At 46.0% G+C, this 25,195-nt stretch overlaps 1 protein-coding gene across 7 annotated transcripts in view; it reads left to right on the top strand.

Moving 5' to 3' along the window:
- Positions 1–25,195, top strand: part of ILDR2 (immunoglobulin like domain containing receptor 2) — a 48,873-nt gene that overhangs the window by 13,714 nt on the left and 9,964 nt on the right. For 4 of the 7 annotated variants that reach the window (XM_084628022.1, XM_084628020.1, XM_084628023.1 and 1 more), the window contains exons 2-6: positions 4,204–4,536; positions 5,893–6,012; positions 17,484–17,540; positions 20,177–20,323; positions 21,069–21,245. In XM_084628022.1, coding sequence (XP_084484148.1) covers positions 4,204–4,536; positions 5,893–6,012; positions 17,484–17,540; positions 20,177–20,323; positions 21,069–21,245 — 834 coding nt within the window. The remainder of the gene's footprint in view (positions 1–4,203; positions 4,537–5,892; positions 6,013–17,483; positions 17,541–20,176; positions 20,324–21,068; positions 21,246–25,195) is intronic. The other 3 variants (XM_084628024.1, XM_084628025.1, XM_084628026.1) reach the window with 2 other exon arrangements.

Genomic DNA, 25,195 nt, shown 5'->3' with positions numbered 1-25,195 from the left:
ATGGACTGTGATTGCCCTCCTTAAGTGCGGGGGAATCATTGCTCTGTCTGGTGTGTATAATGCTTCCGCTGTCAAGTGTTGCATTTTGCCTGTGTAGGTGCAACCTTGAGATCTCAGCCGCCAGCGTTATCACTGGCCGACAGACTGAGAGCACTCAGGAATAGGCCCTGTAAAAGCAAAGACAACATGCTGCAGGAAGTGATGCGGTAGTCTGTGGAAGAGAATCGAAAGGCAAAGAAGCGGAGGGAGAGTGAAAGGAGGATCCACCAGAAGAATGAGGATCGCCGGCAGCAAACACGGTGCTCGGGCAGCAAAGTACGGATCGGCTGATTAGCATAATGGAGTACTAAGCGGACTCTATCCAGGCGCTCGTCGCCATGCAGGCGGAGCACTACTGCACTCGCCCCCACCCCCTGCAGCCCTTGTCCCAAAACTCTTTCCTTTGTGCCCCCATGTGCCCTCGAACCTACTTTCTCCAACATCCGGGTTCTTACCGCCCCCAGCTGCCTCCTACACCCCTAGCTTCACCATCCACCCATGAAAACTACGACCCTTATCCACTGCACTCAGTCCCCCTCAACATGCCTTATAGTCATCCTGAAGTGCAGCACTCAGTGCACAGCACTCCAGACAGGAATGCAGAATATGAAATCAGGACATACTCAAGTCTGTGAGTGAACCACTCCCCACCCCACCCCCTTGCCATTGTGGTATTGCTGTGTTACTTTGTTTTTATTTCAATAAATGAATTTTCTTTTCAATAAATGGAGTTTTTCACTTTGAAAACATACTTTATTCGTGCCTAAAGCAAAATATACCTTAGCCCAGGAAAGCAACAAGCACTACAATTCAGTGTACCAAACACAGCCACTGCAGTTAACTCCCGTGCAGAGCAACAGACATTACTGGTGGCTTTCAGCCTCAGATTGCTCCCTCAAGGCATCCCTAATCCTTGCAGCACCATGCTGGGCCCCTCTAATAGCCCTGCTCTCTGGTTGTGAAGATTCAGCCTCCAGGTGTTGAACCTCCAAGGCCCATGCATGAGTGAAGGTTTCACTCTTCCCTTCACAAATATTATGGAGGGTACAGCACATGGATATAACTGTGGGGATGCTGGCTTCGGTCAAGTCCAGCTTCCCATAAAGAGAGCGCCAGCGGCCCTTCAAACGGCCAAAAGCACATTCCACAGTCATTCGGCACCAGCTCAGCCTGCAGTTGAACTGTTCCTGGCTGCTATCCAGCGTTTCATGAGCCATGGCATTAAAGGGTAAGCGGGGTCTCCAAGGATCACAATGGGCATTTCGACTTCCCCTACAGCCATTCTCTGGTCTGGGAAAAAAGTCCCAGCTTGCAGCTTCCTGAACAGGCCAGTGTTCCGAAAGATGCGTGCGCCATGCACCTTTCCGGGCCAGCCTGCGTTAATGTCAGTGAAATGCCCACGGTGATCCACAAGCGCCTGGAGAACCAAGGAGAAATACCCCTTTCGGTAACATACTCGGAGGCTAGGTGGTCTGGTGCCAGAATAGGAATATGCATCCCATCTATCGCCCCGCCGCAGTTAGGGAAACCCATTTGTTCAAAGCCAGCCATAATGTCATGCATGTTACCCGGAGTCACGGTTCTTCTGAGAAGGATGCAATTAATGGCCCTGAAAACTTGCATCAACACAATTCCAACGGTTGACTTTCCCACTCCAAACTGGTTAGCGACCGATTTGTAGCTGTTGGGAGTTGCCAGCTTCCAGATTGCAATAGCCACCTGCTTCTCCACCGGCAGGGCAGCTCTCAATCTCGTGTCCTTGAGCTGCAGGGTGGGAGCGAGTTCAGCACACAGTCCCATGAAAGTGGCTTTTCTCATCCGAAAGTTCTGCAGCCACTGCTTATCATCTCAGACTTGCAGAACGATGTGATCCCACCACTCAGTGCTTGTTTCCCGAGCCCAAAAGCGGCGTTCCACGGTGGAAAGCATGTCCATGAATGAGACAAGCAATTTTGTGTTGTATGCGTTGCTCGAGTCGATATCATCACTGGACTCCTCACCGTCACTTTGGATCTTAAGGAGTAGCTCGAATGCTAAACGTGATGTGCTGGTGAAATTCGTCAGCATCCTCTTCAGCAGTTCGGGCTCCATTCCCACAGACCGAAAGGGAACACAGAGTGTGCAGCACAGAAACAGTTGAAAGATGGCACCAAATGTGCATGGAAACACAGGGATTGCTGGGATGGGAAGTGATGCATCATGGGGCATTGGAACGGGATCCAGAATGCCCCGCACCCCACGCCCCCTTCCCACAAGCCACAGCGCCAGAATGGAAAGAGGTGCTCTGTGGGATAGCTGCCCATAATGCACCTCTCCCAATGCCGCTGGAAGTGCTGGGAATGTGGCCACACCAGTGCAGCTGTTAGTGTGGACAGACTGGAGCACTTTCCCTGGTATGCTCTCGAAAGGCTGATTTAACCCAAAACGCTCTACAGCTGCAAGCGTAGCCAAGCCGTTAGTTTGCTGCTCCCCATGCGATGGATAAACAGAGCATTTCACTCTCTGGGGCTGTCAGTTGACACCTGGACTCAATTGACTCAAACTCACCTTAAACTACCGAAAAAGAAGGGTGCATCAGCAGTCACACATGTGATTCACTCCCATGTGTCTGCTGTGAGGTCCAATATGTCAGGCAGCGACGCAGCTCTCCTGTCAGTTGGCAGATAAATCAAATGTTAGATATTGAACGACACCAATTTCCATGAAATGTAAAAGCCGAAGAATTCTGGCCACTATCCTTTGCTCCTCCCACATGAGGAGAATTTGCTTAGTGCCAGACTGCACTCCAGTTGCAGCAAGAGTTATGTGATCTGGATTCACACCTATTGTGTCTCATTATGAGTGCGGGACTGTGTTAATGCACATTACAAGGAGCCAGATTTTACTGTGAGTTATGCTGGAGTTAAATTTGGGTAATTCCATTGAAATCAATGAAGTTACTCTGGATTTGCACTGATATGAGTGAGATCAGAATCTGGCCCACTTACTGAATGTCTTTAGTGCATGAAGTATCCTTATCCATAAAGTGCCTAGTCCTTTACAAGTGCCTAATATGCCCTCCCCTCTCATCCACTTTCTTTTTTAATATCAAAACTAAACTCACAATCCTAATGTTCACTCATACTTGGATCATCCTCAATGGGTGGACAGAAACTGCTTGTAAGTTCACCTACAACAATAAAGGCAGTTGTCCCAGTGCGGCTGTTGTTATTATTTGTATAAGCTGTAGTGCCTAGGGACCCCAGTCCTGGGCGAGGACCCCACTGTACTAGACACTGTACAAACATAGAACAAAAATGTGGTTCCTGCCCCAAAGATGTGCATGCGAGAATGACACCATCGTGAAGCATCTAATCCAGTGGTTCCCAAACTGGGGTTCGTGAACCCTTGGGGGTTTGTGAAATGTTACAGGGGGTTCTTGGGGAAAAATTCCCTAATGGCGGACAGCGCTGTCTCTAGAGACCCTGGGCAGCATGGGGCCAGCAGCCAGGAGCCCCTGGACTTCCAAGAGCTAAGCAGATCAAAGCAAGCATATCTATCACACTGAGGAGATTTTAACTTCAAGACTCCTTATAAGAAATGGAAAGGGAGGTGGATATTTTTTGTTGTTTTTAAAATTAAATAGGCAGCTAGTATTGTTTTAAAATTATTATGAAGAACAAGTTTAAGCTTTGTTGTAACGTGCGTTGTTTGCCTGGACTGCTCAAGACCTGAATGCTTGTGTAGGAGGAATCTTTGAGTTGGCTTCTTAAATCCCTTCATGCTGTTTCACATCTGATGCTCCTTGATAAAACATAGGAGCCTTGTCTTATAACAGGCTTCTTCAAAGTGATATAAGTTATGAAATTGAGATCCTGGAAGAGTGTTGCCGTTTTCATAATGTAATAAAAATACTGTAATGATAAATAATAATTAATAATAGTGTGTAATAAGCATATCACAAAACAAATTTGATATTTCCAAGGGCACTGCTTTTATAATTTATACTCAGGTAAAAGAGAAAATTCCTGGAAATATTCATTTTTAGGAGGGGGTTCGTGAAACTTGACAATTTAGTGAAAGGAGTTCACAGGTTGTTAAAGTTTGGGAACCACTGATCTAATCCCATCAGAGCATGTTGTGCGTACCACGCTGTGGGATGACACCAATGTTTTTGTTTTGTAGCACTGGCTGAGGGACTGCAGGTCACGGTGCCTGAAAATAAGAAGGTTGCTATGCTGTTTCAGCCTGCCCTGCTTCGCTGCCACTTTTCTACTTCCTCCACCCAGCCAGCTGTGGTGCAATGGAGGTTTAAATCCTACTGCCAGGACCGCACAGGAGAAGCTTTGGGTCTGGCCACCTCGGGGTTACAAGCAGTGAGCAAAAGGAACCTGGAGTGGGATCCCTACCTGGATTGCGTGGACAGCAGAAGGACGGTCCGTGTCGTAGCCTCCAAGCAGGGATCCACGGTCACAATAGGGGACTTCTATAAGGAAAGAGATGTCACCATTGTCCATGGTAATGCCCCCCTAGCTGCTTTAGTATTGTTAAGAATCCTTCCTTGGCAGTTATGAATAGTGAAGGCTGTTGGAAATTGTTTAGTTAACTCCACCTGGGGCAGGGGTATTAATAATTATTTTTTGTGTAATCCTAGTGCCTAGGGACCCCAGTCATGTTCCAGGACCCAGTGGTACAAGTTCATTCTTATACAATGGACTCTACCAGCTAAATCTGAACGAGAGCGGGGAGTTTAAACTCATTCCTCCTGGACTGTCAATCTGCTCCACAAAGGGGCTCCAATCCTGACCTGGAGGGGTTACTTTCTCCTGGGTCAACAGGGCTGTTCTTTTTCCATGTTCATTTAGTTCTGGGCTTCGCCACACTGCTCCCACTGATGGGCCCAAACGCTGACTTGGAGGTGCAATCTTCTCCTGTGGTAGAGAATAGGAAGTGCAGTCTCCACGGCTGGGCTTTCCCCCTCACAAAACTCTTCTATCCTTTTGAACAGACCTCCTCTCCTCCTGCCCTGCCAACATGAAGGAGTAATTCTGCATCTCATGTTCATCCAACGCTGGGCTTCGTCACCCTACTCCAGTAGGGACCTAAACCCACTCCTGTTTCAGGAAGGAGAAAAAGAAGAGATTTAAGCTGTGTGAACTCAGCTGGTGGGGGCTGAGACTTCCCTCAGTCTTTTGTGGGAAGAGGTCATGTGAGACTAGGACTCCTCAATACATGTCATCTGTTCTAATTCAACAAGCCAGTTAGCTGGTAGGGGTTACTAGCCCCTTGCTCTCTGGTGTGGAGGAAACACACTCACCTCTTGGAGGGGAGAGAATATTTTACTTTGTTTTCTAGTGATGCCTTTGGTAGATGGTTGATGTGTTCCAGAGGGAGTAGCATCTAAACCCCATTTGCCCAGCAGGAGTACTGTCAAGTCACTGGGCCATTGCCAGTAGGGAGGGCAAAAGGAAGGGGAGTTAGTGGTTTGTCCAAAGGCTCCATCCTCTGCCTTGCACTCTCTTTGTGGGCCTTGCTTGTGGTGTTACTCCAACTCCTCATTCAACACCACAGCTTACTGAGCTACATATATTTTCAGAGTAATGGGCTTGTGTTACTTTCTTAGGATCCAATTCCACCTCCCTCTGGAATTAATGGGGAGTTGGATTGGTCTCTTAATCTACAGCTAGAGGCTTGACCTGTCACACAGCACTAGCTAGGGATGTAATCCCCACAAACTACTGTGGAACAAACATCTGCTCCTGTCAGTGACAGCTCCCAGGGGGTTGCACTTGGAGTTGGAGCCAGTGTTGTCAATCCTTCATTTCTAGAGGAGGCTGGGGGATGGCCCCATCCTCTACATTTTTTGTTTTTCAGATGCAGACCTCCGTATTGGGAAGCTGATGTGGGGAGACAGTGGGCTCTATTACTGTCTCATCATCACCCCTGACGATTTGGAGGGCAAGAATGAGGAGTCAGTGGAGCTGCTGGTTCTGGGTAAGCCACATTTCACAATTTGCTTCTTCCTCAGTGGAAAGTTCTCATGCTCTGTCTCCTCTGCGTATGTTTATGCAGTATATTGCGAGTGTAGCATATATTTCTCTCTATAGATATTATATTTCCTGGGTCTGATTCTCCACTGCCCCGCACCTTGGGCAGTCATTTGCATCTGGGAAAGTGGGTGTCAAACCTGCCAAACCCGAACAGGAATGTTTCACATCCACATAGCTCTCACTTGACCCATGTGCAAGTGGCTGTCTAAAGGGCAGGGCAGTGGAGAATCTGGCCCCCTATTTAAGATTTAAACAGATAAAATGCCAGCAAATAAAAAAATCTGAGATTGTGTCTTTTAAAAATATACACTAAATAGATCCCAAATGCACTGTTTTTTGCTGCATTGAGATCTGTAATGCGGGCAGGCAGCTCCTAACGTTCTCGCAGATTGTCTGGAGGCTCATCCCTGAAGAGGAAATGAGAGGGCACCAGTTTTTGTTATAAGAGCTTGTCTATATGGGAGATTTTTCCAATTACACCAATATAATTATATCAGTATAGTTCAACTTCTATAGTTACACTTGGTACACTTCCTCATGTGGTAACACTTATTCTGGAATAAGAATGGCCTTTTCTGATTTAACTGAAACTGCTTCCAAAGCAAAAACTAAACTGGGAAAAGGCCCCTGTAGTTTGTCAGTCTTATAGCCAGCCAGCCTAGTGGTCAGGCAGTGGCTCAGTTCTTTCTGGCCTGATCGTTCTACAACAGGTCCCAGCTAGGAAGGCCACTCGTCCGGTTTTATACTGGACAGTCCTCCTTTTGGCTGGTTTGTCCCCTGTTCAGTACTGGGACAATATTGGCCATGTTTTTGTCTGGTATCAGACAGCAGACTCTATTTTGAAGAGCGTGCCACTCTGCCCACAGCAGCATAGGGCGCTCTCTTCTCACCCCAATTCCACCCCCTTCCCCCAAGTCCCTGCCCCTGCCCTGCCTCTTCTCTGCCTCCTCCCCTGTGCGCTGCGTCCCCACTCCTCCCCGTCCCTCCCGGAAAGTCCTAAGCGCCGCCAAACAGCTATTAGGCGGCTGGGCGGGAGGGAGCGGGAAGTGCTGGAAGGGAGGGGGAGGAGCGGGGATGCAGCACGCTGGGGAGCATTGCTGCTGGTGGGTGCAAAGCACCCACTAATTTTTCCCCTTGGGTGCTCCAGCCCCGCAGGACCCACGGAATTGGCGCCTATGTGTGAGTGGCCACATTAGCTCCAATTGGGTTGCATGTGGCAGGTCTCAATCTCTCTCCGGAATGTCCCTTCCACTGCCCTTAGGGTTTTGTCATCTAAGAAGTGCAGAGGAGCCAGGTAAAGAGACTCAGGCCCATCCACTCCACCAGGTCCTGACTCAAGAGGGGCATTACAGTGTCCAGACCACTGTTTGATCCACATCCAGATATACTTCCCATAGGTCGCTTCTGCTTAGTCTGCCAGTGGAACATTGCCTAGTTCTTCACAGTCTCTTGTGAGTTTTCAACTCCCAAAGAGAAGGGGGATCTGGATCACTGCTTCCAGAGTGGCCTTAACAGTGCTGGAGCCACCCTTCTCATAGCTCCAGGCTTCAGCCTCACTTCCTGATACAGCCTCTATCTCCTTTCTCTGGCCCACCCCTGTCCTTTTAAACCATCCGTCCACCAGGAGCATGCCCTACAGCTGCTGAGGGGTGGGGCCTCTCTTGCCCAGTACTGTCCTATCCCTTCCCCTGGTTTAGTAAACTCCAGCATAGCCACTCTTGTACCTTAATAAGAATGTCCACATGGTGGGTTATACTGGTATAATCAAGGAAAACAATATTTTAAACATCAGCCAAAACCAACCTTTTTCTCTTAAAGCATGAGCCATAGTTTGCCGTAAATTAATTCCCTAGAAATCAGAAGTTAAAACCTGAAATCAGAGAAGTGGCAGGTGATGAGGGCATGGTCCCTCTGGAGAAATATTACCTTCCTTAATGTTGTATATTGATATATTGCTACTGTGGTGAAGGTCATATTAAAACACATGAATAGATAACTTGTGTAGAGGCTGTACATGCACACACTGGAACATGCATGTTGGCCTCCTGGTTCAGATGAGTACTTAGATGACATCGAAACAGAAGAGTACAGTGCAGCAAGTGGTAGTGCTGGAGGAAAAACACTCAACCAATATGGAAGATAAGCACACTGATGTATTTTAATGCACTGCCAAAGCCCACCTACAGACATGAGGTTGACAGTGGGCCCTTGGGCAAGGGAAATCAGCATTAACCACTGGCACCTCCGTGTCCAGTTCCATGGCACTATCTTGCACTTGACACAAGCCTGAACCCCAGATCTGAACACCTCTGAACTTCGGTTTGCTCTAAATCCAGGTCTGGATCCTGACTTTTCAGTTTAGGCCCATCTCTCCCAGATACTAGCTATGGGTCTTGTTATGTGATGCCAGCACGGATATTGCTATGTGGATAGGCTATTTAACTGTGCCTCATCCTCACACCCCAAAGACACCTAGCTGGCCACCAAATCTCAGTATCATTATAAATAATAATAATATAATTAGGAATACCGAGCTCTTATATAGCACTTTTCATCAGTAGATCTCAAAGCACTTTGCCAAGAAGGTCAGTATCATTAGTCCCATTTTACAAATGAGGAAACTGAGGCACAGAGAGGGGAAGAGACTTCTCCAAGGTCACAAAGCAGGACTGTGGCAGAGTCTATAATAAAACCCAGTCTCCTGAGTCCAAGTCCAGTGGTCTATCCACCTGGTTGCACTGCTTCTCAGATACCATGGTGAAGCAATGTGCTACCGTGGAGACAGGAGAAGCCTAGATAAATTAATGTTGTTTCAAATCTTGGAACCTGTGTATAAAAGATTATATGGGGGAAAGAGCCTTGCCCTGCTTTATGTTGTACTGGCTGTTGGGGGGTGCCTGTGTGCCCCAGACTGGCAGTATTGTCCCACAGCGAGAGTCAAGAGCTGCTCTGCCTAGTAGCTCTAGTCCCCAAGGTGGGGTAGGGGAACCTGGTCCCATCCTACTCCACTGGGTTCTGACCCAGTGTCTTTCAAAACCATAGGCCATATATATGGCCTAGGGGTCTGGTATCACTATGCACTCCCTGGGTCATTTCCTACCACTGTTTCTGGAACCTCTGTCAGTGTCACAGCTCTGTCTTGGGATCCCTTCTGGCTCTCTCCCAGGTTCATCTCTGGGGCCCTTTCCCCTGTTGGCAGCAAGTCGTCATCCTCAGTTCCTGCGGTCAATGTGCTTCCAGTGGTTTGGCTAGGAGGCCCAGTCCTGGCAGCTTCTTGGCAGAATGCTGCTGCACCCGACTGCTCTCCTCCTTGGTCAGCCCAGACTGGGCTGAGCTGCTCTCTTTTGAATGCTCCTGTCACTGGGAGCCTGCCCAGTAGAGGCCAGGGGGCTGACTTCCTGCGTCCAGACCAGCTGCTTAACCCTCAGCTCATCAGTGCAGAGTTGATACGTCCGGTCACACTGCTCTAGTCCTTTGTGCTTTTACTGTGAGGAACTTGCAGCTCAGGCAGCCTGTTTTCTGTCATTGCACTTTGTCCGTTTGTCTGTGTGCAGCACCTGCACGGCAGGAAAGTGCACTTCAATGGGCTCTCCAAGAGCAAGAGAGCAGTCTTGTTCTGGGTGTACTTTGCTCTGCTTCATAGGCTGGTTGGAGCAGCTTGCATTCGCTTCCTCTCCTGGGTGTTGGTCATCAGGCAGAATGATCAAACCCGTTATGTATGTGTATCAGTGACATCCCAATTACCTTCCCTTCCTCCCTGTCTCCTTGTCCTTCCAACTCTTCTTTTTCCTGCCTCTCCTTCTCTCTCTCTCTCAATGTGGTGATGACTGAAAGCAAGACAGTGCCCTTTAATGCAGGAGATAGGCAGCCAGCAATAAAGAAATATAATTTTTTAATATTCTGGAACTTTCTGGGATATTCTGATACCATTCCACTTCTCTTCTGGATATTAGTGAATTGCAAGGACAGACTGAATATAAATGTAGATTTGAGAACTTCTGTGATCCTAGGGGATGCTCAATGCATTTTGTTTGCTGTTTGCTGATCAGATGAAAGGCTGACTCCCTATTGGGAGCAGCTGAAACAGTAAAGGGATGATGTCTGAGAGAGTTTGGATTTCCCATCATGCACAGTATCTGCTCCCTATTGACATTTCCTTTTAAAATACACTGTACATTGCTTATTTTGGGGGTCGCTGCATCTTTTAAAACATTGGCTGGAGGTTGTGAGGGGAGCAGGAGTTCTACCTCCTTATCATATCAGTTGACGAAAATGGAAATTGGGGAGGGCAGAATAAGAGAGGAGACCAATGAGTGCTTAAGAGGAAATAGGAAAAATATCTCAGATTTGAACCTCAGAAGCATAGGAAGTATGCAGGTTAAAGGGAGGATGCAGCTTGACAAGATCATTTGACATCAGTAACAACATGAGGAAGATTTGGGAGGCGGCAAAAATACAGTGATATTTACATAGTTAAGGGCAGAGGGTCACAAACTTTGCCCAACCAAGGGCTTCATTAGCAACCTCAGGAGCTGCTTCTACTATAATTTGAATAAAATGGAGTAGATTGCAGCTGCGCGTGTCTTTATATGGACATATACAGCTCATGGAGACTGCAGATTGCATCTGCAATCTTCCATCTTGATCTGAGCAGCCAGGCTGGGATTTTTAGTGTCCCTGGGTCACACTTCCATATCAAAGATAAGGGTAGCTCCTCGTTGCACTGTAGAATTCCACTGGCTGTTCTCACTTTGGTCCCAATTCAGCAAAGCATTTAAGCATGTGCTTAAATCCATCCCCTGTTCAGCAAAGCCAGTGGGATTTAAGCATGTGCCTAAAATTCAGCAAAGCACTTATGGGCATGGACTGCTGAATCAGGGCCTTTATCTAAGGAGATCAGTGGGAAAAAAGTGTTTTGCTATAGAGGCAGGAATGAGATTGGGAGCAAATGAACCCACTCTAGAATAAGGACAGGATGAGTATTCAAAGAGTATTAATACAAATTATTATTAAATATTTGTATTATGATAGCATCTAGAATCCCCAATCAGAGATCAGAGTCCCAATGTGCTAGGCACTGTACCTGCTGTAGTGTCAGGACTAATATAGTGCATCGCAGTGACATCCTGGGGTTTTGGTGATGCTAGTTTAATTCATGTTCTTTCCTTGGGGATCAGGACCCTTTAGCTAGGCTAAGTGATTTCTGTAGCTTAAGCCTACTGTCTCTATTAAACATATACAACGTACTACACTTGTGATAAAATAATTATTATTTATAGTCCTTTTCATCTGAGGACCTCAAAGCTCTTTACCCAGGTTATTAAATATGATCCCCATTTTACAGCTGGGGAATTTAGGCACAGATTAGGTTAAGATGACTAGTTCTCAGACATACAGTGAGTTTCTGGAAGAGTCAGGGGTAGAGCCCAGGAATCCTAACTGGCAGTCTTGTGTTCTAGCTAATGGACCACACTGCTTTGCTAGACAACTGTTGACTTCTTTTATTCTCTGTTCCATTTGGCAGGTCAATTAACACAACATGAATTACACAATTATCAGATAGTATTTTATTAATGAATCTCCTAGAAGCCTAGACTTCTCCAGTCATTACTTTTTAAATTAAACAATTAGCATCTGGGGTTTTCTTAATCCCATGTTAGTAAGCAAACATTTAAAGTTGATAAACTAAAAATTTGGTAATTTATGTTACCTGTCAAAATTCATAAAGCATAAAAATCAGATTCTTCCTAGCCCAATATACACAGAGAGGCATAGTTGTAGATATATATACCTACTTATATACTTACCCACATTGTAATAATAGCTACCTACCTGTCCAATGTATTTGTTGTGTAAATCAATGCATGCTACTGTGTGTGTGTGGTTGGACCTTTGTGCTATGTTCTTAGTCAATAAGGTGACTTATTTAACCTGTTATAAGCAGTGCCAGCTTTAGTCTCTTCTGCCCCAAGAGAGACTGAGCCCACATCAGCGTCTATAATCCAGGGAGGGGAGAGTTCATGGCAGGAAATTGCCCTAACAGGATGACAGCTGTAGCATTTCATTTTATTCCATTGAAGAGCTGCCAATAACATCCCAGCCTACTTGTCACAGTAGTTGGCAGATGTGTTAGTGTCACTGGTATGCACAGGAGGCTAGAGGCCCAGAATTCAGCCCAGGAAGGCCCACAAACAGCTTTATAACCAAGACTTTCTTACCCATAGCTCTGCCTGGGCCAGAGAACCATAAAGTGGGCAGGAGCAAGGAGTAAATTATTTTACAAAGGACAAGACAAACGAGACCAGTTTGTGTTCGCACCTGTGAGTGCTGTGGTGCCTCGAGAGGGCACCAAGGGTGTCTTCTCTTGCTAAACTCCTGTGTGATGTTGCTTTCCCATAGATCCTTCCACTGCGCACCCATGCAGCATTGCTGCCTCTCTCCTGAAACTCTGTCCAACCCCCCCCCCCGCCCCCGTTACTTATTTCATGCCATTTAGAAATACTACTTGTTGCCAAGGATTCCCCCCCTCCACCCTGTTCCTTCTTATTTGTCAGCCCCAGCCACACGCTGCTAACAAAGGAGAATGGCACGATTAAAAGGCCTCAGCTACTAAGGTTTCCATGGCAACAGCCTCTTTGGAGGTCTTTGTTGCCTGCTAAAGCTTTGATCTCCCAGAACGGCTGCCTCTGTTTCTCCCTCTGACTGACAAACAGAGAAAAGAGGGACGGGAAAAAAAGAAAAGTTTACTGCTCGCAGAGGGAGCAAGGAGGAACTCATTACAAGGCCACACTCTCCCAATAAATCTCCCAGCAGCTGCCTTGGAAGAGCCTCCGATTTATGAGAGCCATGCTTTCTCCACTCCGCTTTCTGATGCCCCTATTGGGTCAGTCTTCAAGTGCCAGGGCCCCTTGAGTGTAACACAGGTTGACGACAATAGCATGTTCTTCTGCTACTGGGAAGGAAATAGTGAGGCACTGCTACCGGGGGGGATCAGAGCATCAATCCCCCCAAAGGGAACATATTGCCACTCACTTCCATCCCTGATTCCTCCTGCTCTTCAAAGTACTTAACCCTGCGTTCCCTCATTATTTTCTCCAACTCTGTTTTTTTTACCCTCTTCTCTATAGACCCCATTCCATTCAGCTATTTGTCTCCTCTGTCTCCAGGTCAGACCTAACTTCTTGCTCCTCTCCTGGGTGTATCATCTACCCTGCATATTAAGAAAAGGAGGACTTGTGGCACCTTAGAGATGAACACATTTATTTGAGCATAAGCTTTCATGAGCTACAGCTCACTTCATCGGATGCATTCCGATGAAGTGAGCTGTAGCTCACAAAAGCTTATGCTCAAATAAATTCGTTCGTCTCTAAGGTGCCACAAGTCCTCCTTTTCTTTTTGCGGATACAGACTAACACGGCTGTTACTCTGAAACCTGCATATTAAGTTCTTAAGTTTTTTCGTTTTCTCTCTCTCTCCTCCCTCTGGTTTTAGGACTCCTCTCTCCTTCCCTTTTACTTCCCCACCTTCCAGGTCTGCGCTGCTTTCTCTTGGCTTATCCCCATTTCCAATTTTCCTCTCCCTCCCCAGTCCTTCTACACCCGAGTCTGTCTACAGGGCTAAAGATCCTCCTCCCACTTGGTGATGGCCCTTGCTGTCCTTGTGCTGCCACTCTAGTCTTTGTGCCTCTCAGCTGCAGTTGAGTGGCCACAACTTCCGCTTGTGCCCGAGAGGCAGCAGGTGCATGCTGAGGGAACAACTGAGAGGCAGCTGCTGGAGTTGCTTGTGTGGAAAGCATAATCAGCAGTGTGGTGGGAATAGAGACAGCGCCAACACGTCCCTGATTTTTATTGACACAAGGACAAACTCCTATTCTGAATAAAACCATCCGGGATAATCCTGGAAAATGGGGCCATCTAGACAACGAGGTGTCTGCTGGGATGCACTGAGGGGTGCTAGCACAAGAAGTTACAGTCCTTGTGGATATAGAGGCATTTACAGAAGAAACTAGACAGCCATTTCAATTCATTTATCAAAATGCCCACTGTCCGCTTTCCGACACAGGCCACGCAATAATAAATAGGCAACAAAAATGGACGACCTCTTATCAGGGTATTTGAATAAACTGTTTTCTCCTTGACAGCTCCTTTCTAGCCCCCACTCTCCCTCTTCCAAGCTTACTTTTAAAAAAATGAGTTTGGTGCCAATGGAAGGAGTCAGCGTGATATGGAGCGCTGGTGTTTATTCACGGGACAGGGACAGGGCAGGGACTGTGAGCTTTCTCCTCACTGACCTGTGCCAGACTGACCACCTCGTCTGGGGGGCAGAGGGGAGTACAGCTCTGTGGCCCATTCAGTCCTTGGCTTTTCTATTGAGACTTCAGAGCATGGGAGCAGCAGGCAGCTAATCCCAATTGGGGTGGCCTGCTGGGGCGCCTGTTCCCTAGGAACTAGGCTGATGCCCCCAATTCATTTCCTGCATGACACTTTTTGTCAGTATCATCCTGGGCCTGAATCAAGCTAAACCTAGAGGTGAAAGAATCTTATACCTCACTCCCTGCCGCCTTGAGCCATCTAATCCCTCCCTCTTGCTGTATATTTTTGCTTCACTTGTTGCTCATCACTGTGGGAGGAAAGTCGGCCTTCAATTAGCGAGCATTCACGACAAGCCTGTGTGCTACCTCCCCCAGCCGTTGCTGTGGTAACCACTGGTATGAACAGGAGCGGCTGGGTCAGCTGAAATGTTTCTCTGCAGCCTAGCCTACTTAACAGCCGTTATTAAAAATGAGGAGCAGGGGGAGGGTCTGTGAAGGGGGGAAGTTACATGGCACTGAGGGACAGGCGACCAGTGAATTAACTCAGCCCCGGGAAAGAATCAAAGTGCTGAAAGTTAGTTGAGGCAAAGTCACGCAGTGTATTGTTTTCTGGTAGCTGGCTGGGCTATTCACATCAACAGGTTTAGGTTCAGATGTGGCCTCTGCCCTGGGTTTCACTGAACTGGCCTCTCCTGAGAGGGCTTTGTGAATTCCTTCACAGACTGAATCCCTCACACAGACAGGGAGGAGTGGGGAGAAAGCCTTGAGTGCAGAGGTAATGCAGAACCTGCTGATGTGAAGGTGGGAATTTTGCTGTATTCTCAAGATTCCAGCTTTATTTGCCCTTCTGGCATGGTGAAGCGATCCACTCTCTCTCCTCCTAAATCCAGACACGTCACATTGTGCTTATTGAAGGGGTCTAACTGAGTAAACTGTTGCACAGATTGCATGGAATGGTTGTCCTGCTTGTCCTCACAACAATTTAGGATTTCCAACAGCAGCATGGTTCCTGACATTTGCCTTCTCTCACATTGTATAGCTGTGGTTTTACCAGGACATCCTTGGAACCGTGAAGCACCTATCCATAAAACCCAGAACTACTACAGGGAGCTCAGGTTTTAGGGTGGGCTTCAAATGAGAGGCACTACATTGTGAGATGGAGTTACCCAGGCCAGTGCCTGCTCCCAACTGGTGTATCGCCGTCTTATCTCTTCATATTTTACCATCCTTGTACCTCTGATGTCACTGCAAGGGACACAGTCTGCCTGCATGCAGAGTAAACAAACAGGAGACAGAGATGCTTTCTGCAGCCATGCAATGTAAATGTGTGTTTGTACCTGCAAATACATTTTGCATGCATGTGATTCTTGTGTGTAAATAAGGCATATATTTGATGAGCATGTGGCGCATGTATGAGTATAGCATACTTGTGATGGGAGCCATGCATCCGGTGTGCATGTGTAGAGCATGCTTGTGACATGCAAGAGTTATCTGGCACACCTCTGACACACACGATGCGTAGCCCATGTCTTGTGTACAATACACAGATATACGTGTATGCTGACTGAGAGTAGTCTGGACATTTGGTACTTCCAGGGAATGGACTACCTGGATTCCATGAAATTCTTTGGACACTTTGATGAAAATGTTGCCATAGACTGATGGATAGAACCCTATTTTAAAATAATAAATAAGGAACACTTTATCTGAAGGATCATCTTTACATCTTCTGCTAAGACTCTGAGAGCTCGTTGGGACTGATGGTTTTACAGTGTGTACCAGAACAGCTTTGATGGGTTGCAAAGCACTGCCTGAATTTAGAATGTTCTCTGTGGCTCCAGCAACCATTTGTGTGGATTTTCTCTCTCTAGACACTCTGCTGAAGCAATGAAAAAGTGGAGAGTGAGATTCTAGTTGATTTTAACATGCTTCAGGGAGAGACTAGAAACCAAGGATTTTGGGTCCAGTTAATCACTGTGTTTGAGCTCTGCTCAGTGCAAAACCTGAGGGCGGGGGTGTTAAAGATGACTTTATATCACCTTTAACTGACTTACACTTGGTTGCCTGCCTTACTTTCCATCCCCCATATGTGTCTGTTCAGACTGCAAGCTCTTCTCCTTCCTGCATATCTGTAAATAACCTAGCAAACTGTTGGTGCTATATAAATATACACACAGCACAGATGCACGCAGGGGCATTCTGTATATGTACTGGCATATACATATATGTCTGTAGTATACTTTACCTACATTCAGGACATATGCTGTGCATTAGCTACATTTCATACATGCAGTTCCAAAACAAAGAGGTACCAAGTTGCCCTTAGGGCTTGGATTTTGTTTGTCACATTCACTGTAAATTCAAATGGAAAAAGCAAGAGGTCCAGTGAGGTTTCACAGAAATCCTTTCCTGGTTGGTTTGCTTCACTTGGATATTGGCTCTACATCTCAAAGCATCTCCAGGTTATACTGACATCCCATCATACCCCCACCCCATATAGTCATTATGGCATCTCTTGTGAACCTATCTGTGCAGCTGCAGTGTCCCATATGGAAAAACATCACATGTGCATGTGCTGTGTGCATGTGGATTACTTGTAGGAGGCACGGGGGGTCAACCCTTTTCTAATCCAGCCAGCTATGGTCTTTTGCACGCTCTCTCTTTTTTATGCCAGTAAAATTATTCTTTAAAAATTGAATCACTCAAGCCCCCAGATGAGTGTGTTTGTGTGTGAGTGTGCATGCCTATGTGTAGTGTGTGTGAGTGTAGAACAATACCCTGCAGGCATCGCCTTGTAATCATGCCGCATGGACCCCCTTCTTGCAAGCCTCTGCCTAGATTGGAGTGATTCCATTCCTGACTCTCTCCCTCCCCCCCAGCCCAGTTGGTCAAATCAAGGCCAGACAGATACATAGACAGCCACCAGGCATTGAGCAGGGCCAATTACTGTGGAGGTGATGAAATCCCTCAACCATATAGTTCACAGAGCATATGTGGGTCAATCCCACGATGAGGAAGGGGGCTGAAAGCTAAGGCAGGGGCTGGGGAGTGTGTTTTTCCTGCAGTAACCTCTCTCCCTGTTCTCCTCCTTCTGTCTTTTCTAGGCAGGACAGGGCTGCTTGCTGATCTCTTGCCAAGTTTTGCTGTGGAGATTATGCCAGGTATTCAGTCATTTAACCCTTTATTGACCCACCTTCCCTCTCGCCTTGTTTGTCCATCCCTCCTCTGCACTGCACATTAATTTCCTTCTTACTTGTGTGCGTCTTCTGTATTCTGTGATAGACTGTCGCTTGTTCGAAGTGCATATTGCACTGAGAAATATCAAACCTCATGCTGGGGATAGGGCGGGGCTGTAACACAGGGATGCAAAAGACAGAAAGAGCTGAGAGACAGGCCCAGCACTAGAGTGGAAAAGTCTATTTACAAGAGGTTTTATATCAAGCTGTATGCCTGTGATCATGCCACACCACCATGATCGTGGCAACTCTGTTTTATCCATACCGTAATATCTTAGCACCCTTGTACATCTACAAAGTACAGTGTGGATGCACCCCTGGATGCCCTCAAGAAGAAGTACTCTTCAAAGGCCTAACTTTATGTTATGGGATAGTGCTATGAAAATCAGCCACCGAAGGCTGCACATATGTGGCACCCCTGCTAAAGGAGGGATACTAGGCCAAACCAAGCTGTGGGAGCTGTTCTTCTGTGCGGTAATGCTACATTATCAGGGGATCTAGCTACAGCCAGATAGTTGGGGTGGGGCCTGAGGATTTTCTGGACTGCACAAATCCCTTACTATCCAAATTAATGGGATCCCACTTTTAAGCATTTCCCAACCCCATAGAGGATCTAGTCCAAGATTCTACATCAGATGGTCTTTCAGAGGGAAGAGATGAGAAAGCATTCAGCTCTGGGTATGTCTGAAATGACTGAAGCCTGAGGGCACTAAACCAAAGTCTGTCTCTCCCCACAAAATAGACTTCTCATACCCACTTTCATACACAAGAGCAGCTCTAAGTGCACATGAAGGGGGAATAATCTGTCCCAGACACACACATGGAAAAGAGGGTAAAGACCCCTAATGTTAGCCATAACATTAGAACCAGCAGAGGATTCAGTGTAGTAGGAGGAGTCTTTTCAACAAATATACTCAACAAGGTTTGATTCTCCAATTTCTTGCACCTTTTGTCACCATTTACACCTGTGCAAAGTAGATGTAAAATGCTAGTATATTCATCAGGTAGCTTTTTATACCTGCTTTGCACAGGTTTAAGTGACAATAAGCAACTCAGAAATGGTAACCACAGTAACCTTAGTGTTTGTATGAATTCGATCATATTCAGCACTGCTGTGTGAGGAAATAACAATGGCTGTATCAGGAAAAGGAGTATGGAATCACACTTTTAACTGGATAAACACCTTGATTTGTGTCTGTAATGGATCCAGCAGCATCTTTTGCTGTTTCCTTGTACTCATTACTTAAGCACGTCCCTAACTTGGTACACACCAAAGATCTCCCTATAACTCCAAGGCCCCTGTGACAGGAGCACTGACTCCAAACATCCACTTGCTAGAGCTGAGTTGCAACCTATAATGTACTTCATGACTCTAGCCTCTTTTGGAATGTCTGCCAACAAATCCCAGTCTTCTCACATTGATTTGGTGAGTTTTTTCCCCGACAGGCTTTTTTCCCTTTATTGATGGATTGTGAAACACCGAGGGAAACTGCTGCTACAGATTTTAAATTTGAGTTGTATTGCTGAGCTGTGATTGGTTGTCTGTGTCATGTGATATTGTTTCTTTTCCTTGACTGAATGAATGTCATTCCTTTAGAAGAGATGAGGACTTGGAAAAAACCCACTGGGCCTTTAAGTTTCTTAGAGAGGAATGGATCAGGGAGATTAGGGAATGTTAGCACATTTTTAGTCTTTTCCTTTCTGGGCCACATGGAGCTCTCTTGAGGCATCAGTGGTAGAAAAATGTGGCTGCTGTCAGATTTCCTGGCTGGATGCAGCGCTGAATGTAATATTCTCCAAGTACATTCACAAGAATAATAGTGTGCGTGGGCCTAGTAGTGAAGGGGCAGGCACAGCCTTGTTTGGCTCATTTACCAGGCTATTTATAGTGTGTTTTCTGCCACCATTTGTGTAATTAAAACTAGAATGCTGGCGTAGAGCATGCACAAACAGGGCACAAACGCAGCTGGAGAAAACAAATGTTTGTGTAACATGTTTTATGATGTTTGTCTTGCTCTGCCTCTAACCCGTCAAAGGGGATTCTGTCCCACAAGAACAGAGTAGGGCTAGTGCCTCCATACTGTTCACCCCACAGCACCTCCTCTGTCCAGCACAGTGAGATGGAGCCTGTCTCTATGCCTCTCACCCTCTGTCTCCGAGATGTGACCGAGATGTAGATGTACCCAAGCTAGCTTTGATCTAGCTAGCTTGAATAACAGCAGCAGTGAAGCTGTGGCAGCACGGGCTAGACACTCGAGTATGTACCCATGGTCCCGGTTGGGCTTGTACAGCCCTGCTGCCACACCTTCACTGCTGCTGGTCTTTGAGCTAGCTAGATGACAGCCAGCTCCAGTGTATCTACACGTGTTGTAATCATACCTCTGATTGCAGTGTAGACAGTAGAAGGGACCTATTGTCTCCTTACTTCTCACCAGGAGAGATCCTGCTCCTTCTATTAGCCCACATGCCTGTTCTGTCCCTACCCCTCCAGCTGGAGTCCTTGCCCTTGCCTTTTACAGTTTGTTGTGTCCTTTGACCATTTGTTCTCATTTGGTTTCCAGAGTGGGTGTTTGTGGGCCTGGTGATCCTGGGGGCTTTCCTGTTTTTCCTCCTGGTTGGGATCTGCTGGTGCCAATGCTGCCCACATAGCTGCTGCTGCTACGTCCGCTGCCCCTGCTGTCCAGATTCCTGCTGCTGCCCACGGGCATGTGAGTGATCAGGGACCAAAGTGCGAAGCCTCCTCCCATATCCCTTTTGCTATGTGTGAGGGAAATCTGCTCATACCCTTCCCCATCCTGAGTGCTCCACTTGACTAAAGATTGCCTGTTACTAAGAATGAAGCACCCAACCTATAGTTTAATGGTCGAAGTCTCCTGCCAACGAGGTGCTGGCAACTGGGCCTGCTCCTCTAGTGTCACATTCCCATCCTGAAGCTGCAGTCCTGTCAGCTATGTTTGTGCTGTGGCTGCAGAGCAGAGAACATTCTGGTATGGTCCTTCCCACGCTGCAAAGCAGCTGCCTACTAGAGTCGTGCAAAACACCTGAAACAAGGCCAGGTTCTATTGCAAATCCAAATCTCAGGCCAGGTTTGCTGAGGTTCATGAGCCTCTGGAGTAAGCTTGCCTCTTGAGAGTCCCATTCTGGTCTTCAGGATGAATTGCTACAAACCCAAACAAGAAATTAAGTGGAGCCTAGATTTATGTGCTGAATGCCCTTGACTAACCATGCTTTAAGGTCCTTCAGCATAGAATAAGCTGTCCCTTACCATTTCTGGAACTCCTTTTAAGCTCAGAGAAATCCACTGGTTCTTGAGTTCCATTCATAACACACCAGACCCTCTCCTGCTGGGCAGTCACCAAAATCCAAAGAAGGAGCAGCAGCAGGAGTACTGTTGTGGAGCACCTTGGAGGGGAAGGGCTGGCACTTCGTTGCTAATTATTGCTCTCTTTTCAGTGTATGAAGCGGGCAAGGCGGCAAAAGCTGGATACCCATCTGCTGTCACCTCCATCCCAGGTCCTTACTACATCCCCACTGTTCCGGGAGCTGGCGGGCCATCTCCTGCTGTACTGATGGAGAAGTCGCATCCCCCGCCCCTAGCGCCAAGTGACTCCAGTGGAGGAAGCCAAAATGGTAATCTGCACCCTGTCTCTCCTGTCAGCTTGTCAGAGCATTCTGAGTCAGCAGAGTCCTCAAAGGAAGTGGGGCTGGAGAAGGAGGGTTAGCTCCATGGAGAGAATGGTGTGATCTAAGCACAGGACTGAGAGCCTGAATTTTAATAATGAATTTTAATTATTTTAAGCAAGTCATTTTGTACCTCAGCTTCCCCATCTGTAAAATGGGGGTAATGATGATCTTCTGTGGTAGGGAGTTCTGTGGCTAGGGATAGGGACCCTCCCCCTGGATGGACACAGACACACACAGAGCCTGTCCCTTGCCCCAGCACATCACAACCTGAGCTCTGTCAGCCACAGCTTCCTAGACTGACACGGTGGAGAGCACAGTGACAGGCATTCTGACATAGCCAAACCATAGACCATTGTGGGCTTTAAAGATGTGGAACTTAACTTGGAAATGAGATCTGGGACTGGACTGGTAGCAAGTTTACAATATCTGTGCGGTGTGTCTACCCCACCTACTTCAGCCACCACTGAGAAACAGACACCCTTGGGGAGGAACACAACATTTACTTATCAGGACACAGCCACATTACACAACAATTTAGGGTGAGAAGTGCGGAAGAGCACTATTGCCATATGAAACTGCATGGGGAATTTGGGGAGGAGGAATGTAATCATTAATTATCAAAAGTTGAATTTTATCACAGCACCACACTGATATGAGAAGGCAATTAGACAGCTTAAGCAGGAACTCAGGCTTTTGAAATAATCTTCCACCTCCCTTATCAGCATATTCGCTTATATTTTTTTTTATTTTTTTTTGAACTACTAAAAAATTCATCAGAAGCAGGAAGCCTACCAAACAATCGTGGGGCCACTGGATGATCAAGGTGCTAAAGGAGCACTCAAGGAAGCCAAGCCTGTGACATGGTCCCTCACCAAAAGTTCTTAAGCAAAGTAATCAGTCAGGGATAAGATAAATGCTCTCATGGATCATTAACTGGTTGAAAGATAGGAAGCAAACGATAGGAATAAATGGTCAATTTTCACAGTGGAGAAAGGTAGATAGCAAGGTCCTGCAATGATCTGTACTGGAACCAATGCTATTAAACATATTCATAAATGGTCTGGAAAAAGGGGTGAACAGGGTGCATAGGTTACAGATGATACAAAATTACTCAAGGTAGTTAAGACCAAAGTTGACTCAAAGAGTTACAAAGGGAATCTCACAAAATTGGGTGACTCGGCAAGAAAATGGCAGATGAAATTCAATGTTGATAAATGCAAGGTAATGCACATTGGAATATATAATCCCAACTATGCAAGTTAACTGTTACCACTCAAGAAAGATCTTAGAGTCATCAGTTCTCTGAAAACATCTGCTCAATGTGCAGCGGCAGCGAAAAAGCTAACAGGATGTTAGGAACTATTAGGAAAGTGATAGATAATAAGACAGAAAATATCATAATGCCACTATATAAATCTATCATACAGCCACACTGAATACAGCATGCAGGTCGGGCGACCCCATTTTGAAAAAGATATATTAGAACTGGAAAAGATGCAAAGAAGGGCAACACAAATTTTTAGGAGTATGGAACAGCTGCTATACGAAGAGAGTTTTAAAAGACTGACTGTTCAGCTTAAAAAAGAGACAACCAAGGGGGGGATATGAAAGAAGTGTATAAAATCATGACTGGTGTGGAGAAAGTGAATACGAAAGTGCTATTGACCCCTTCACATAATACAAGAACTAGGAGTCACCCAATGAAATTAATAGGCAGTAGGTTTAAAACAAACATAAGGAAGTGCTTCTTCACGCAATGCACAGTCACTGTGTGGAACTTGTTGCCAGGGGATGTTGTGAAGGTCAAAGGTATAACTGGGTTCAAAAAAGAATGATATAGGTTCATGGAGGATAGGTCCATCGATGGCTATTAGTCAAGATGGTCAGGGACACAACCCCATGCTCTGGGTGTCCCTAAATCTCTGACTGACAGAAGCTGGGAATGGACGATATGGACCATAGGTCAGACCCATTCTTATGTTCAGCTTCAACAATCTGTATATTTCTTTGCTCTTCCACTGAAATCAGAATGGGTGAACTAATGAGCTGGTGGAACAAACTTTCATCATCAAAGGAAAGATCTGGAACAGAGTGTTTAGAAATAGGAAATAAATCAGCCATTGACCCAAAGCAGAAACCTATCCAATGAAAAAATCATCTTCAGAACATGTTGGACTCCAGCCCAGTGCTTAATATTATTTTTTGGTAAAATGTCACCGCACATAGAACGAAGCACTGGACATAGGCTGTGGGCTTGGGCACATCAGGGGATTGTTGAATAGTTCGGAAGCATAGCGTGCTGCTTTCAGAAATTTCACTGCCGGTCACTGTGCCAGAGCACCTGGTTTCAGGCCTTGTTCCAGGTGCTTCAAAAGAAATAGGGATATGCTTTTGAGATCCCAGCTCATTAGCACAATACAAATGTAAATTAAAATTTATGACTCAGATACAATTTAAAGCTGAATGGAAAGGCTCTTTACTTGCCAAGACTCCAGTTTATATAGACTTTTCACTTTTAAAATAATAAAAAGACAGCTGAGGATCTTAAAAAGCTTTATTATTTATATTACCATAGCCCCAGTCGTAGTCCAGGACTCCAGTGTGCTAGGTGCTGTACAAACTGAGGACAAAAAGACGGTCCCTGTCGCAAACAGCTTAGATGTTTAGAAAACATTAATCATGAGATCCCTGCAAGGTGAGTTAATATGTTTATCCCTGTTTTATAGATGAGAAAGCTGAGACCTAGAGAGACTAAGTGACTTACCCAGTATCACACAGTGAGCCAGTGACAGAGCCAGGAATAGAACCAAAGTCAGGATCCCCAGTTTGTTATTCTGAGTAGGGAGAACAGATCCCTAAACTCAAGGCTTGACAGGCAAGTAAACAATAAATAGACTTTCAGCTGTTCTGTTGGTATTTGTAATTTTTAAGGCAATGTGTCCATTTTAAACTCACTTGTTACTAGTGAGGCTCTAGCATGGTTTTCCTGATCAATGAAGTCAAGGATTTTTTTGTCCAAGAGGTATATTACAGACCTCATGGTGTGTGAGGTGTTTGGGATGGGGGAGGGAAGATGGACAGTCATTTCATTTGCAAGCACAGTACTCAGAAAAAGCAATCCTTCTCCATTCTGGTGAGGGAAACACTGCAAGATCTTTATGAACACAGTCTAAACTTGTAGCCAGCATGGTTCTGCTGCCACTGTGGACATGGTCTTCTAGAAGGCTCAAAAAGCAATGCCCCATGGGACACAGTTAACACCTAAGAACACATCAGCAGTTCATGAGGATGGAGTACAGTCTGACGATTAGGAAGGGCTCTGTTTCCACTGATTTGGCATGTGATCTTGGACAAGTTACTTAACTTCTCTGTGCCTCAGTTTCCCTATCTGTAAAACAGGAATAAAAATATTTACTCCACTGTTAAAAAGGCCATGGCAATCTTCAGATGAAGAGTGCGAGTGTGAACTACTATTATTTTGGGACCATACAGAGGCATAATAAAAAGGTTCAGTAAGGGGAGCATTTTGCATTGTTGTAATAAGATCTGATAAGTCAAACCACAGACACTAGGCTTCACCTGTAATAGAAAATATTTTCCATGCACTTCCCACGATCGTCTTAACAGCCATAATGCCAATATTAGTTTCTAGATGTTTCCAGAATTAGCCAGGAAATTAGTTTTCCTTCTGATATACAGCAGCAGTAGCAAGCCAAGTATGAAGTATTAAGCCTAACTAATTTTCTATCAGTTCCAGGAGCTATAGATGTAACCCACATAGATATTTGGCACAACCTCAAAATGAATAATGGCTCAAGGGACTGGAATGTGAGATGGAGCCTATAAATCACCATTTCAAATTTCAAAAAGGTTGCTATGGACTCAAAGTCATTCCC

Source organism: Lepidochelys olivacea, assembly GCF_965140295.1.
Source record: "Lepidochelys olivacea isolate rLepOli2 genome assembly, chromosome: 1".
Taxonomy (NCBI): Eukaryota; Metazoa; Chordata; order Testudines; family Cheloniidae; genus Lepidochelys; species Lepidochelys olivacea.
Note: the sequence above shows the minus strand (reverse complement) of the source record. Positions and strands in the feature narration are given on the sequence as shown.